Genomic DNA, 16,493 nt, shown 5'->3' on the forward strand with positions numbered 1-16,493 from the left:
TTAACTCTTAAAACTGAGTTCTGTTAAATCTCACACTGACAATGTCAATTAAAAGCTTACCTTCTTAGGTACAGAACAAAAAATCACTCCTTCGATCATGTCTTTTGCAGGGACAAGGATGGAGTTGGAAGCCATTATCCTCAGCAAACTAATTCAGGAACAGAAGACCAAATATCGCATGTTCTCACTTATAAGTGGGAGCTGAATGATGAGAACGCATGGACACGTTGTGGGGAACAACACACACTGGGGCCTATAGGGATGGTCGGGAGAGCATCAGGAAGAATAACTAATGGATGTTGGCTTAATACCTAGGTGATGGGATGATCTGTGCAGCAAACCACCAGAGCACACGTTTACCTATGTTAACAAACCTGCATATCCTGCACGTGTACCCCTGAACTTGAAATAAAAGTTTAAGAAAAATAATAATAGTAATAACCCAAGGGAATAAAATGAAATTATTTAAAAAAAAAAAAATTCACTCCTTTGGCTCCCCCAATATGGATGCATAACTGACTCTTTCCTCTACTCCATCTTTTCAAATGTTTACCTTACCTTGTGTAAAACACAGATTTACTGAGCACTAATGAGAGCCTCACAAAAATGTAACCATTTGTCTCACTGCCTCTCTTACCTTCCTTTGTCCCTTCTGCTTGCTCTTTATTCTTCAATACTGAGTTCCAGAAACCCTCTTTTGGAAAGCACAGGTTAACAGACGCTCCTGTGACTTGTGTTTTTCCCAGGTGCATCCTTAAACTTTGGCTTAATAAACCTCTACTGACTGAGTCACATTTTTGGTTAATACACACTGATTTGATCATTACACATTGTATGCATATATCAAAATATCACATGCACCCCCAAAATATGTACAACTATTATGCATTAATAAATAATAAAAATAAACTATAAAAATAAAAAAAAAACAAGTTTACCCATTTTTTGGGTCTTCATTTACTTATGAAGGCTCCTGTATCATATAAAATGTATATTAAATAAATTTTATGCTTATGAAATGCCATAGAAAAATGGATGTAGAATACAGATAACTTAATGAATAAAACATAAATGTCCAACATACAAAGAACTCAACTTCACAAGTAAACAGGGAGACACAAATTAAAAGATAACAGTAGGTTTTCCTCACTCAATTGGCAAAAGTTAAAAAAGTTTAGTAACATGGGTTGAAGAAGTTGGGAAAATAAATTCTCTCATACACTAATGATGGCAATCATTTTGGAAGGCAACTTGGCAGACCATATTAAAGTGTAATGCAAACACATTATGATCTGACAACTCCTGAGAAATACATGCATATGTTCACAAGACCACATGCACAAGGACGTTCACTGCAGAGGTTTTAATAGTCAAAAGAACACTAAAAACAACCTAAATTAACTATGATGTATTCATACCATTGTATACTTTGCAGCAATTAAAAAGAATAAGGTTCTAAAATGAAAACAAAAAACATCCAAGGCAAACTAATGAGAACTGTAAATAATTCTTGGCAAACAACTCCATCCAAATTCTTGCTCTAAGAGCCTTGACCAACTCTAGCATGGATTCTAGTAGCCTAGCCCACCTTCACTCAGCCCTGGAATACCCAGCCTTCTTTTGAGCTCCAGTCTTCTTTTGAGCTGGAGAAGTTCAGGGCTATCAAAAGAAGTTTACTGTTTACTCTAGCCAACACCTGACTATAGGCCCCTGACTTTCCTTTCTTAGAGCACTAACTAAAAAGAGTTTATAATTGTGAATTCTTCCTCTGTCCCTTTGAGATGTGTATGAATCTCCTACAACTCAGCAGTGTCTTTCTCAAGAACCAGAAAGCCACTCCTTTGAAATGTAATCATCAGGAAGGTTTGGATCTCTGTGTCCCATTCTCTGTGGGAGGACAGAATCCTAATTTTGATAACTGTCAGGTAGCAGGCACACCTGACCCACTCACATTTACAGTGACCAATATCTTAGCCTGGAGCTGCAATAACAAAGTATCATAAACTGAGTGGCTTATAAACAACACAAGTTTATTTCTCATGGTTCTGGAAGCTAGGAAGCCCAAGATAAAAACACCAGCAGATTTGGTGTCTGGTAAGGGCCCATTTCCTGGTTCTTAGATGGTGCCATCTCAGTATGTCATCACAAGGTAAAAGAAGCAAATGAGATCTCTTGGGCCTATTTTAAAGGGTACTAATCGCATTCATGAGGGCTCCACTCTCATGACCTAATTACCTCCCAAAAGGCCCTACCTCCTAATATCACCACCTTTGGGGTTAGGATTTCAACATATAAATGTGGGGGAAACACAAACATTCAAACCACAGCACCAACCCTTTGTAATTTTCACTTTCCTGACTCTACTTGAGCCCTCAGTTGCTCCACTTTCCATACTCGCTCATTCTCCCTTTAAAAGGCCCAGTCACGACTGCACAAATCATGGAGCTCAGCTCTTTCCCCTATTGCCAGTAGTTACTGAATAAATTTTGTTTTTACCACTTTAATGTGTCTTGATTTTTTTATTCACGAGTGTCAAAGATAAAGCTGTAGGTAGATATATACTGAATAACACCATTTATTTGAAGCATTGCACCCACAATAACAGCTGAGTTGTATGTGCAGTATTTTAGATATTTTTCTGAAGAGAATGTATTTAGGTACATTAATTTTTTTTTTTTAAGAGATAGGGCCTCACTATGTTGCCCAGGCTGGTCTTGAACTCCTGGCCTCAAGCGATCCTCCCACCTCAGCCTCCCAAAGCTCTGGGATCACAGGCATGAGCCACCACACATAGGCATCAATCTTAATGTACACATAGTACATTAATCTTAATGAACTGCATGAATTATTTTGAGGAAAACGTACTGATATCTGAAACTTGAGAATCCTTTTTTAAAATTAATATAGACTGATGGATAAATATATAATAAAGCACATATAGTAAAATTTTAATTGTAGACTTGAGATGGTAGGTTTATGGGTGTTCAATAAAAAATTCTTTCAACTTCTATATAAGATTTTTTAAAGTATCATAATAAAATGTTCAAAAATTATCATTAAAAACACAGCAAGTAGTATATTTTAAACTCTAGCCATCAAAAATGTGCAAAGTTTGAACAAAGTTAAATTTATAAAATAAAACTTAGATAATTAGATGTAATAGTAAAGAATAATTGTGGGGTAGTTTTTCCACAAACTTTTTTCAAGGCACAAAAAGTACAGTGATTACAGAAAATTTTTTCTATATTTTGGGAGGTAGTCCAAAAAAGTCCAGATAAGAATTAGATGCCTTATTAATCTTTGTCTTCGTCCAGTTCTCTGGCAAACAGAGCCTGATTAAAATGCTGATGTTTCACTTGAGACGTGCATACACAGGGCATCAAGGGTGAAGAGAAGGTAAACTAAGGCAAGAAAATATATAAAGCAAGGGAAAGTGCTGGCTACCATTTTACAACAAGCTATAAAAATATATAGTAGGTCACTTAACAAATGCATCCACTTGGAGTACTCTTTGTGGAATGTCTCCTGCCAGACTACAAAAAGAAACCATACCTCAGAGTAGTCCATGTGGAAAAAGAAATTTGTCTGGCAGGTTCCCTCCTGTCTCCTATTTCCCACTGGTCAAAGTCCACCCTGAAGTACACTGCACTTCCATTTTGTGTCATCTGGCCTTCACAGATGCTTAGGGTGCTACCTACAAGGATGTGGTGTGGTGTTATACCCAAGATTGGAAGTGGCAGGAGCCAGACCCTCCCAGCGTATGGTTCATAAACTTAGCTAGATGGTGGCCTCCAAGGCATAGGGCCCTCATTCCTCAGATGAAGCAACTGGCTAGCCTCCAGTGGCAGCAGAAAATTCTACAAGGCAGATGGTGCCAAGGGACTCTGAAGAGGCATATAAGATTATGTTTGATATAATCACAATGCAACGTGAGAGGAAGATAAGACAAAAAAAAAAAAAATCTGCCACATAAAAATAGGGCAAAAACTAGGGTAAATCCAACCCCTAAGAGTTATTCTCAGTTACAGCATTTAAATATCTCACACTTCATCACTGTGCTTTGGTGGTGATATTCTGTGATGTTAAGCAGTCAAGACAATCAAAACCTGGGATTTAAGAACCTTGAAAACCCTCACAAAACCAAAGGAGTCAAATTATAAAATTTACTCCACCCATGCTATATGAATCACAGAACTACTCTGTATAATCTAAATTTACATATATCTTCACAAAATAGCTCCCAGCTGTCTATTAAGGATCTCTGTTTGGCCAAGTCTTGTCCTTGGTGTAAAAATATGCTGAGCTAAAGGAGCCTCCCTGTCTCAGAAGCTGGCCTGCCCTTTAGATGAATTTTGTATACTGAAAACATTGCTAAGCTACTCTTATTTATTTTAGCCACTCTTTCACTTAATCATTTTATCAGTATAGTTAACATTATGTTTGCTGGTGGCATCTCACAATATTCACTACACTGCTCACTCATTGTATAGCAGCCAGAAAATTTGGGTGAAATAACTCTCATTTCTAGGGAAGGACATGAAAAGTATGTGACTGTTTGGTACACTGAGGATTCTCAGAAACTAGTAAGGATTCCTCTTCAAGATGGTAAACTAAGACTGGGATGAGAAAAAAACCCTGGTCACAGGAAAGTGGTCAGTAACAGCACAAAGTTAGGAAATCTTATGTAGTGATTCTGAGTAGGAACCATCTGCCTGTCATCAGACGGATGAGAAAGAAAATGTGTGTGGCCACAGTAGTTGCTGGGATCCATCATTTAACATGAGTGGAGCCAGTCTAAGAATGCAACCAGTCCTACAGATGACAGATGGAATAAATAGAAAGAAATTGGGTTCATGATGATATCCTTTAAACTGCTAGACCAGTCAGCCCTGAAGCCTGGAATTTCCAGTTATACATGCCAATAAAAACCTTCAATTATATAAGCTAGTATTTTTATTGATACTTGAACCAAAAGCATATTAGCTGATATAAAAAATATATTCTTTTTGGTTATTTTTTCTTTCTTTCCCTTGTGTTTTCTTCTTTGCCTATGTTACCTTGCTCAAATTACCACTTCTCTGACATTTTGTTTTTAAATGAGGATTCAAATGAAAGACAAGATAGGAAGACAGTTTATTCTCCAAAAAGTAGAGGCTGAATGTCATTATTATTTCAACTATTCTACAGTTTTGGTTATTTTTTTGTCTTTCCATTGAGCTATGATTGTACCACTGCACTCCAGCCTGGGTAACAGAGCAAGATCCTGTCTCCTCCACCCCACTCGCCCACCAAAAGAAACAGGAGATAACAAATGTTGGCAAGGGTGTGGAGAACAGGGATCCCTGTACACTGTTAGTGGGAATGAAGATTGGTGCAGTCATTATGGAGGTTCTTAAGGAAATTAAAAATAGAACTACCATATGACCCAGCAATCCCTCTTCTGGGCACACACCCGAAGGAGATGAAATCACCATCTCAAAAATCTGCACTCCCGTGTTCACTGCATCATGGGAGTGTCCACTCCAGATAAATGCATCCATTGGCAGATAAATGGAATAAAAAATGTGAGATGGTGTGTGTGTGTATATATATACACACACGTACACATACACAAAATAGAATATCATTCAGCCTTAAAAAAGGAGACCCTGTCATTTGCCACAACATGGAAGGATGTGGATGACATTATGCTAAATGAATTAAGCCAGACACAGAAAGAAAAATACTGCATCTCACCTTATATGTGGAATGTTATTTTAAAAAAAAAAAAGGCCAAACATATAGAGATAAAAAATAAAACAGTGGTTACCAGAACAGAGAGGTGGGGTGGTGGGGGAGGAGGGAGAGGAAATTGGGAGATATGCATCAGAGGATACAAAGTAGTGGATATGTAGGATGAACAAGTCTAGGGATCTAATGTACAACATGAAGGCTATAGTTAATAAAATTGTATTAGGCATTTTGTTAAGTAGATTTTAGGTACTCTGGTCACACACAAAAAACAGTATATGTGATGGCTACTAATTTGCCTCACTATAATTACCATTTTACTGTCTATATATATATGTATGTGTGTGCACATGCATATACACACACAGACACATATATATATATATATCTCTCTCTCTCCCATAACATCATGTTGTAAACCTCAGTTATGCACAATAAAATTTATTTTTAAAATGTTTTAAATTGAGCTTTAATATTAGGTCTTATACCACACCCTTCCCTCCCGCCCCCCCCCCACACAGACAACCCTCTAGAACCCATGTTGATTAACTACTGCTCAATATCCATATCATCAGGTTGTTGCCTCTTCCCTTGAGTGACCCATCTAAAAAATAAATGCTCTATATTCTGGCGGCCAGGCGCGGTGGCTCACACCTGTAATCCCGGCACTTTGGGAGAGACGGGCGGACCACCTGAGTTCGGGAGTTCAAGACCAACTGGCCAACACGGTGAAACCCTGTTTCTACTAAAAAAACACAAAAATTAGCCAGGCATGGTGGCGGGCACCTGTAATCCCAGCTACTCAGGAGCCTGAGGCAGGAGAATTGCTTGAACCCAGGAGGTAGACGTTGCAGTGAGCCAGGATCGCATCACTCACTCCAGCCTAGGTGACAGAGTGAGACTCTGTCTCCAAAAAAAAAGGAAACGCTCTATACACTGGAGAGAATTTGATAATCCAACCTCCTAGAAATAGCTCTGGTAACACCTCAATAGTTTCAAACATCCTTCAGGATGATTTGGAAGGATGCATATGAGAGAATCAATATTCAAGTGACCAGGACCTTTTTTTAGTAGCCTGATTCTTATTCACTTCCATCCAAGGCAGGAATTCAAAAGAACAGTCCCAGTGTATAGGTTTCCTCAAAAGCCCTTTTTTATCCTGACAACTAGGATAAGAACTAGAAGGCAAATTAGTTAGGGGAGAATTATCTTCAATGGTGTATTTTTGAAAGGAAAAAAGATACACCTATCATGTTTCCCCCTCTTCAGAAGACTGGACTACTAACTGACTGTCCAATAGTGTGGATCAGAAACAATGCTCATACACCCAAAAGCCATAAAACCTATTTATTCCCTAACCCAAATCATCATAAAAGAGCCCTAAAGGACAAAGGATGATCTTCTCAATACTCAATTGTCTGTGGAAAATTTTCTGTGGGGAAAAAGATACAGTGGCTCTGAATATTCAATATCTGATTCCTTGCAGTTATGTCTAGGTTGTTATATAAGGAAGTAAGAGTCACTAGAAAAGAAAACATATTCACCAATCAACTGGTTACAAGTTTTTAAAAATCAGTTTCTATTCAAATGTCCCTTAAACCTCAACCATAATATCAAAGTCTCTTTGAGACTGCATGACAATCAACTACAAAATGAAATAGCAAATTTTGCAAAAGGTTGACATGATAGGTACTTGGAAAGAGACTGACTTGAATATCAAAGAATTTTAGGTCCTTAGGAAAAGTTAAGCAATCCACAAATATTTTGCAAAAACCCTATTTATGATGGTGCTAAAGAAGTCAGATATAAACAAAAGAAGTTTTATCATGTCATAGTTTCTGTGAGAAAAAGTATAACTTTTATTCAAATAAGCACTTTTAATAAGGATATAAAATCTCAGCCAGGCTCGTGCCTATAATCCCAGCACTTTCGGAGGCCAAGGTGGGCAAATCACTTGAAGTCAGGAGTTCGAGACCAACCTGGCCAACATGGTGAAACCCCATCTCTAGTAAAAATACAAAAATTAGCCGAGTGTAGTGGTGCACGCCTGTAGTCCCAGCTACATGGGAGCTTGAGGAACAAGAATTGCTTGAATCCAGAATAAGACTGTCTCAAAAAAAAAAAAAAAAAATTTACTATTAAATGTGGTCCCTTTTTGAAAGACTGGTTAAACAGAAATGAAATTAATAGGTAAATATATTTAAGATAACAATAACCAAATTTTTCACTATGAAAGAAGGGGCTGCAAACTAAAATGAATCCTGTGGTACTATATCAGAATTGGAGGTATTGGTATGAGCTGGTGGTTTTTAATATTTATAGATAAATATAGATGTAATCATATATAGATTTCCTAGTTTTGACTGCTAGAAGAGATAAAAGCAACAACACTGCAGTATCAGTGAATACACCTAGTGGTCAGTTCCTGGTTTTTAAATACACTTCTCCACCAAAAAAGAACTAGGGCTCTTGAATGATTTCTAGACCTGGGACAGGAAAGATCTTATTGTGCCAGAAGCACAAAAACACTCAAAAATTGATGGGGATTCTCAAAAGGACACAGGAGCCCTGGTAAAGGGACTCCATTGGCGAAATCTGAGACAATCTGAGCATCATAATAAATAACAGATTATAACCCCCTGAATAAAACAGACATCTATGAATCCATAAAAATTAATTAACAAATAAATGGGGAAGAAGGGAAAGCTCTTCCTTGCAACAGAATGCCAACTAATAAATATAGATGGAATGAGAAAACTAACATTTGGCAACAATTATAGTACTAAATTTCAGGTAAGAATCAGCAGTTTCAAAGTAACTCTCCATAGATACTTACTAATTTCAAAGGTAAAAATAATTTTACAGTGAAGAAACCCTGCTGCCACCAATTTATCCAAATAATCAAACTTATTATCACCAGTAATGAGATAAACTGGCATCATGTGCCTTTTGATGATATACTAAGAACTATTTCTGTGATATTTCTGCCAAAAATGTGTAAACTAAATCTAATTAAAAGGAAATATCAAACAAACCCAAACTGATAAGCATTCAACAAATGACTGGCCAGAACTCCTTAATTTAAAAAGTCACAAAATATAAGCAAAGACTAAGAAAATGTTCCAGATCGAAGGCAACTAAAAGACATGATGACTGAATACAACACATATCCTGGTCTAGCAGGAAAAAAAAAGTTTATTCATTTTTAAATTCGTTTCTGCCATAAAGGATATTGTCTTAGTCCATTCAGGCCGCTAAAACAAAATACCATAAACTGGGTAGCTTATAAACAATAGAAATGTATTTCTCACAGATCTAAAGGCTGGGAAGTCCAAGATTAAGGTCCTGGCAGATTCAGTGTTTGGTAAGGGCCTCCTTTCTAGTTCATAGATGGCACTGTCTCCTGGATCCTCACATGGTGAAAGAGGAAAGGCAACTCTCTGGGGCCTGTTTCACAGAGGAATTAATCTCATTCATGAGGGCTTCACCCTCCTGGCCCAGTCACCTCCCAAAGCCCTCACCTCCTAATATTAATACCATCGCATTAGTGCTTAGGTTTCTACATATGAATTTTGGGGAAACAGAAACATTCAGACCATAGTATTGTATCAGTGTTAATATCCTGATTTTGACTGTTGTACTTCTATACTTTATTATACAGTAGCCTGTCCTTGTTTAGGAAATACGTACTGAAAAATTTCACGTGATGGGGCATCATGACAGCATCTTATTCTTAACTAGTTCTGAAACATTATACATATACATACAATACACACAAAAATGTTAAATTTGTGGAAGTTTTTTATACTATCCTTAATTTTTGCTTTTTATTTATTTTTTTTTTTTTGAGTCTCGCTCTGTCACCCAGGCTGGAGTGCAATGGTACGATCTCGGCTCACCACAAGTTCTGCCTCCTGAGTTCACACCATTCTCCTGCCTCAGCCTCCTGAGTGGTTGGGACTACAGGCACCTGCCACCATGCCCAGCTAATTTTTTGCATTTTTAGTAGAGATGGGGTTTCACTATGTTAGCCAGGATGGTCTCAAACACCTGACCTCATGATCCACTTGCTTCGGTCTCCCAAAATGCTGGGATTACAGGTGTGAGCCATGACACCCGGCCTACTAACCTTAATTTTTTCTGTAATTTTTAAATAATTTTTAACATCAAAAAGTTTAAATTGAAAGCACATCAAAATAAGATTGTTTAACTTAGATTGTCAAATATCAAAAATATAAATACATACTTACATATAGATTGAGCATCACAATACATAATAAATGCATTCCTCATGCATTGCTGATGAGAGTATAAACCTGTACTAACCTCTGTAGAAGGCAATTTATCATTATCCATCAAAAAGGTAAAGGCACATACCTTGTGATGAGTATCCTACTCCAAGGTATTTATGAATATAGTCTCCTATATGTATATATTATATAGATATTTATTGTAGCTTTGTTTGTAATAACAAAAGATCCCAAACAAACTAAATATCCATTATTAAGACATCGGTTAAGTACATTTGGCACATCCACACAATGGAATTAGTTTTAAAAATAAGATAGTTCTGGCCGGGTGCAGTGGCTCACGCCTGTAATCCTAGCATTTTGGGAGGCTGAGGTGGGCAGATCACTTGAGGTCAGGAGTTCAAAACCAGCCTGGCCAACATGGTGAACCCCTGTCTCTACTAAAAGTACAAAAAAATTAGCCAAGTATGGTGGCAGATACCTGTAATCCCAGCTACTCAGGAGGTCGAGGCAGAAGAATCACTTGAACCCGGAGGTGGAGGTTGCAGTGAGCCGAGATCATGCCACTGCACTCCAGCCTGGGTGACAGAACAAGACTCCATCCCAAATAAATAAATAGGGTAGTTCTAAACGTATTGACAAAAAGATTTCAGTGATATACTGTTGCAGTAAAAACACAATGTATAGAACAAGGAAGCTAGTGAACAGTTATTTAGGAGGAGAAAAAAATATATATATACATATATGTTTCCAAATATGTAGAATACTTCAAAAAAAGACATAGAAAAAACTAGTAACTGGTTACCTCTGGGGAAGGGAAGTAGATAGCTAGGTAACAGAGAAGGGAGACTTTTTACTATATTCTTTTTTTGTTTGTTTGTCTGAGATGGAGTGTTGCTCTTTTTTGCCCAGGCTGGAGTGCAATGGTGCAATCTCGGCTCACTGCAACCTCTGTCTCCTGGGTTCAAGCAATTCTCCGGCCTCAGCCTCCCAAGTAGCTGGGATTACAGGCCTGCACCACCACACCTAGCTAATTTTGTATGGTTTCACCATGTTGGCCAGGTTGGTCTCAAACTCCTGACCTCAGGTCATCCTCCTGCCTCAGCCTCCCAAAGTGCCGGGATTACAGGTGTGAGCCACCACACTCGGCTGACTTTTTACTATATTCTTAATGCCTTCTAAGTTTTTTTACCATGTGCATGCATTACCTTTTAAAAAAAAAAAAAAGTCACAATGGATTACACCTTGTATGATTCTCTTTACATAGTATATCCAGAATAGGTATATCCATAGAGACAGAAAGCAAATAAAGGAGAGTGACTGTTTAATTGATCTGGGGTTTCTTTTTAGACAAAAATGTTCTGGAACTAGATAGAATTGACAGTTGTACAACACTGTAAATACGCTAAATGCCACTTAATTGTATACTTTAAAATGATTTAAATGGTGAATTTTATGTTATAAAACAACATAAATGTTATTTATTGTATTGGAACATTAAACTATAATGTTCCAATAGCCTCTTTGTGGCTACTTGACTTCCCTGAAGCACTGTGAAGCCAAAGACAGCCAAGGGACTCAACTACAGAAAACTCTAAGTTTCTCAGGATCTCTTCATTCAGTCACAAAATGTTTTTGAATCCATGCAGTTTGATTTAAAACCTTAACAAAAGAACATTCCTGCCTTTGTATGTCACAGTTTTGTGAAGGAGATTCAGGTAAACAGGTAACAGAAGATGGCATAGTCTCCTCTCATAGTTCTTCAGAATGAGAAAGAATCAGAAAGAATAAAAAAACTTTCTCTTCTTCTAAAGAAACTATATAGCTCTGAATATCCAAGAGATCTGGGGCTTCCTGTATTCATTTCAGAGACTCCTGTAACAAACTGGGTGCTTTTAAACAACAGAATTTATTTTCTCACAGTCTGGAAACCAGAAGTCCAAAATCAAGGTGTCAGCAGGGCCATGCTCTCTCTGAAAGTTCTAAGAGAGAATATTTCTTTGCTTCTTTCTAGCCTCTGGTGGTTGCCAGCAATCAGGGGTGGTTATTCCAATCTCTGCCTCCATCATCACATGGCCTTTTTCCCTCCGTGTTTCTATCTCTTTCTTCATGAGGACACCAGTCATTAAATTTAGGATCTACCTTAACCCAGTATGACTTTATCTTGATTATATCTGCAAAGACCCTATTTCCAAATAAGGTCACATTCATAGGTGCCAAGGTTTAGGACTTTAACATATATCTTTAGGAGACACAATTCAAGCCACTACATTTCCCCTCTCCCAGAATTTGGTTTTCGAAAGCCCAGGCTCAAAAACTAGATTGTTCATGAAAAGAAAGACCTGTGGAGCTTGGATCAAAAAAGATAGAAGTGGGCCCTATGGCCATTCTACCACAAACCCCAAAGAAATCACATTCCCTAAGCTTTGGGGGCAGTCATTAGTGGTAGACCTACATCTTCATTTTCACACAAAGAATATTATCTGCAAACACATAGCATTATGAAGAGACTCAAAGTGTCCAGTGAATTCAAGAAAGTGAAAATGTATTTATCAGGGCTCTTTCAGTTGAAAGAGAAACCAAACTCAAACTAGCTTAAGCAAAAATGATATTAACAATGAACTAAATATTATGAATTACTATTAATCCTGTTTGGTATAATAACAATGTGTGGTTATGCAGGAGAAAACATTTATTTCAAGAAATACATGCTTAAGTGGCTAGAGGTTAAGTGGCATGATATATGCAACTTATTTTCAAAAGGTTGAGGGGAGTGCATCTACACAGAGAGAAAGAAAGCACACAAATGAGGAAAAATGTCAGTAACTGGTGAGTTTAGGATGTTAATTGGATCATTCTTTCAACTTGAGAGTATGTAGGCATATTTCAAAATAAAAAGGTGATGGGGAAAAAGACATTTTATTGAACTGGGACATACAGATTTGTAGTTCATTTCAAGGTGGATTAGATCTAGAATGAAAAAGATGTGAAAGGGTGAGTAGATACTAAACAGGTCTCTCATCTCTATGCTTTTCTATATACTACATCCCTCTCCAACAATCCACCATAGAGAACAAAACATTTCAAATAAAGCTCTTTTCCCCAATTTAACCTCTCTCTGAACAAGAAACAGGAGGGTATCAGTAAGTTGGCACAGGTTCCCCAGTTCACTAAATGTACTAATCAGAGAAAGGATTAAGGGATTAGGAGTCAAGTAAATTAACTCCCTCTTTATTTTATCTTAACTCTTAACTCCCTTCTCAAATTTAGCAGGGAAGAGAATGAGAAACTACAGTAGAACACAAATAAAGCCCAAGATTAGTAACATAAAAGGTATTATATTCCAGAGTCTAAATGTCATTTTCTGATGAAGAAATTAGAAAAGAACTGGGCATACATGGATCATTATCTACCTCGGGCTTAAAGTAGAAAAGAAAACCTGGGAAAACAGAATAGTCACCTAACAAGGATAGAAGCAAGGAAAGAATAAGTGGGGAAAACAGGGAGGAAAGAAGGGAGAGCAAGTCAGTAACACAAAGCAGCAGCTAAACTGCCATGCCCAGAGCTGTTCCTAGGGATCTTCCTAGGAGCAGCTTTCTCGACCCTATTTCTCAACTTAAGTCTTTCTCGACCTTGTTCTGACACTAGTTACAGCTTTTGAAAAGTTATGAGGAGCACATAAATGGCACCAATATAGTGGTCAGTTAGGTAAATACAGAATTCCTTTCTGTCCCAACAAGATACAAACCCATTCACGGTAAAATTCATTAATCATCAGAAAGTCCAAGAACTTCCTTCAAAATGGTTAAGTGCTTAGGGCACTTTGTTGATTTGCACTGGTACCAAAAGGATGGCAGTTACTATTCTGTAGCCCAACAGATGGGGCCGGCTGGCTGAATCTGTTCATTCAACCAAAATATGAATAAAATGTAATTTGGAAAAACACAGTCCAATGATGGCTTTCACAAGACCAAATAAACATCTATGAACCATCTTTATTATTTTTTGTAGTTATCTAACAAATAGTGATCTCTCACAGATACAAAAAGAACCATAATCATTATTTTAACTCAGTTCAGCAATATAGGGATGGAGCATTTGTTAAATGCTTGCTTTTCATGCAAGTATGTGTCTTAATAATTCAACTCTTATTTGAAGTACTCTAGACTCTAATGAGTTAACAATTAACTAATTTCAAGTTCAACTCTCCAATTTTAGTCCTATTAACGTGTTTTTTAGAAAAAAAATTTTTTAATACTATCTTTAAACACAATCTTGGTGCCTGAGGAAAAGATCACATTTGACCAAGCTTATAATAAACAGTCTTAAGCATACATCTACTATAAAGTACACTTCAATCACACAGTTATTAATCCAATCACTAAAGATAAATTATGAAAACAAAAAACCTGAACTACCAACAATCTAGTGGTATGACATCAACAATTTTCTAATATAACATATTCATTCTTAAATCATCATTTAAAGAATACTATAATACTATTGGTTAAGCATAAACCTTATCAATAAAAAGCAGTCTTACCTGTATGAGGTGGATCTAATGTTGCCAGTGTAGGTGCTTCAAAACAGTATTTTCCACTGCAATTATCTGTGTAATTAATTTCTCTAGTACTTTCTTCATTAGGCAGATTTAAACTGCATATTCTAGGATCCCTTTGTGATGGGAGAAAGGTGTTATTATTTGCAGCACCCTAAAAGAAACAAATATATATTTAAATCAGAAATCAAACCTAATTTTCTGTATTTTCTGTATTTTTACATAAAAGATTCTAATTTAAAATACGAGCTACCAGTTACATACATACATATATATACATACATATATATATATATTAAAAAAAAAATTAGAACCAGATATTTAAAAATAAATTAATATCTGCCGGACATGGTGGGTCACGCCTGTAATCCCAGCACTTTGGGAAGCCGAGGCGGGTGAATCACTTGAGGTCAGGAGTTTGAGATCAGCCTGGCCAACATGGTGAAACACTGTCTACTAAAAATATAAAAATTAGCCTGGCGTCATAGCAAGTGCCTGTTATCCCAGCTACTCGGGAAATTGAGGCAGGAGAATCACTTGAACTCAGGAGGCGGAGGTTGCAATGAGCCAAGATTGTACCACTGCATTCTAGCCTGGGAGACAGAGCGAGACTCCATCTCAAAAAAAAAATAATTAATTAATTAATTAAAGTCTAATTTTTATTGCTTGTTTTTAGAACTATTTTAAATTACGCTACTAAAAACTGAAAGATATGACAGAATGAAAAATTATGCTTATAGTGTATTTTAAACAACATATCAGAAGTTTCTAAATCGTAACATGCCATTCTCATAGTAAAATACTCTTTTTCTTGTTAAATTTCTCAATACTAAAATCAATACTTAAATATTTTTAGGTGAGATAATGGTAATGTCACTATGTTGGGTTTCGTTAACGAGCCCCTACCTCTTTTTTTAAGAGATGGGGTCTCAGTCTGGTACCCAGGCTGAAGAGTGCAGTGGCACGACCATAGATCATTGCAGCCTTCTCAACTCCTGGGCCCAAGGGACCCTTCCACCTCAGCCTCCCTGGTAGCCGGAACTACAAGCATGTGCCACCATACCCAGCTAATGTTTTTTACTTTTTGTAGAGATGGGGTCTCACTATGTTGCCCAGGCTGGTCTTGAACTCCTGGCCTTAAGCGATCTTCCTGCCTAGGCTTCCCAAAGTGCTAAGATTACAGGGGTGAGACACTGCAGCCAGCCTTAAAAAGCTCTTATATTTTAGAGACATATTCTAAAAATTTACAAATGAAAACATATTCCTGGAATTTGCATCAAAATAAGTAGGGAGGGACTCGAGCTGGAGTGGAAAAATAAAGATGAAACAAGAGGCCGGGCGGGCACAGGGGCTCACACCTGTAATCCCAACACTTTGGGAGGCCGAGGTGGGCGGATCACTTAAGGTCGGGAGTTCAAGACCAGCCCGGCCAACATGGTGAAACCCCGTCTCTACTAAAAATACAAAAATTAGCCAGACACAGTGGTGCACGCCTATAATCCCAGCTGCTCAGGAGGCTGAGGCAGGAGAATCACTTGAACCCAGGAGACAGAGATTTCAGTGAGCCAAGAATGCACCAGTATACTACAGCCTGGGTGACAGAACAAGACCCTGTCTCAAAAAAATAAAAAATTAGGCCGGGCGCAGTGGCTCACGCCTGTAATCCCAGCACTTTGGGAGGCCGAGGCGGGTGGATCACGAGGTCAGGAGATCGAGACCAACCTGGCTAACACGGTGAAACCCCATCTCTACTACAAATACAAAAAATTAGCTGGGCGTGATGGCGGGTGCCTGTAGTCCCAGCTACTCTAGAGGCTGAGGCAGGAGAATGGCGTGAACCCGGGAGGCGGAGCCTGCAGTGAGCCGAGATCGTGCCACTGCACTCCAGTCTGGGCGACAGAGTGAGACTCCGTCTCAACAAAAAAAAAAAAAAAGATGAAACAAGATCAGTCACG

General features: G+C 37.8%; 1 protein-coding gene across 2 annotated transcripts in view; it reads right to left on the reverse strand.

The window, feature by feature from the left end:
- The window catches only part of RAD54B (RAD54 homolog B), a 99,832-nt gene that overhangs the window by 68,498 nt on the left and 14,841 nt on the right, over positions 1-16,493 (reverse strand). For both annotated transcript variants that reach the window (XM_025393996.1, XM_025393999.1), the window contains exon 3: positions 14,524-14,692. In XM_025393996.1, the coding sequence (XP_025249781.1) occupies positions 14,524-14,692 (169 nt within the window). The remainder of the gene's footprint in view (positions 1-14,523; positions 14,693-16,493) is intronic.

The sequence above is a fragment of the Theropithecus gelada genome, chromosome 8 (genome assembly GCF_003255815.1).
Source record: "Theropithecus gelada isolate Dixy chromosome 8, Tgel_1.0, whole genome shotgun sequence".
NCBI lineage: Eukaryota > Metazoa > Chordata > Mammalia > Primates > Cercopithecidae > Theropithecus > Theropithecus gelada.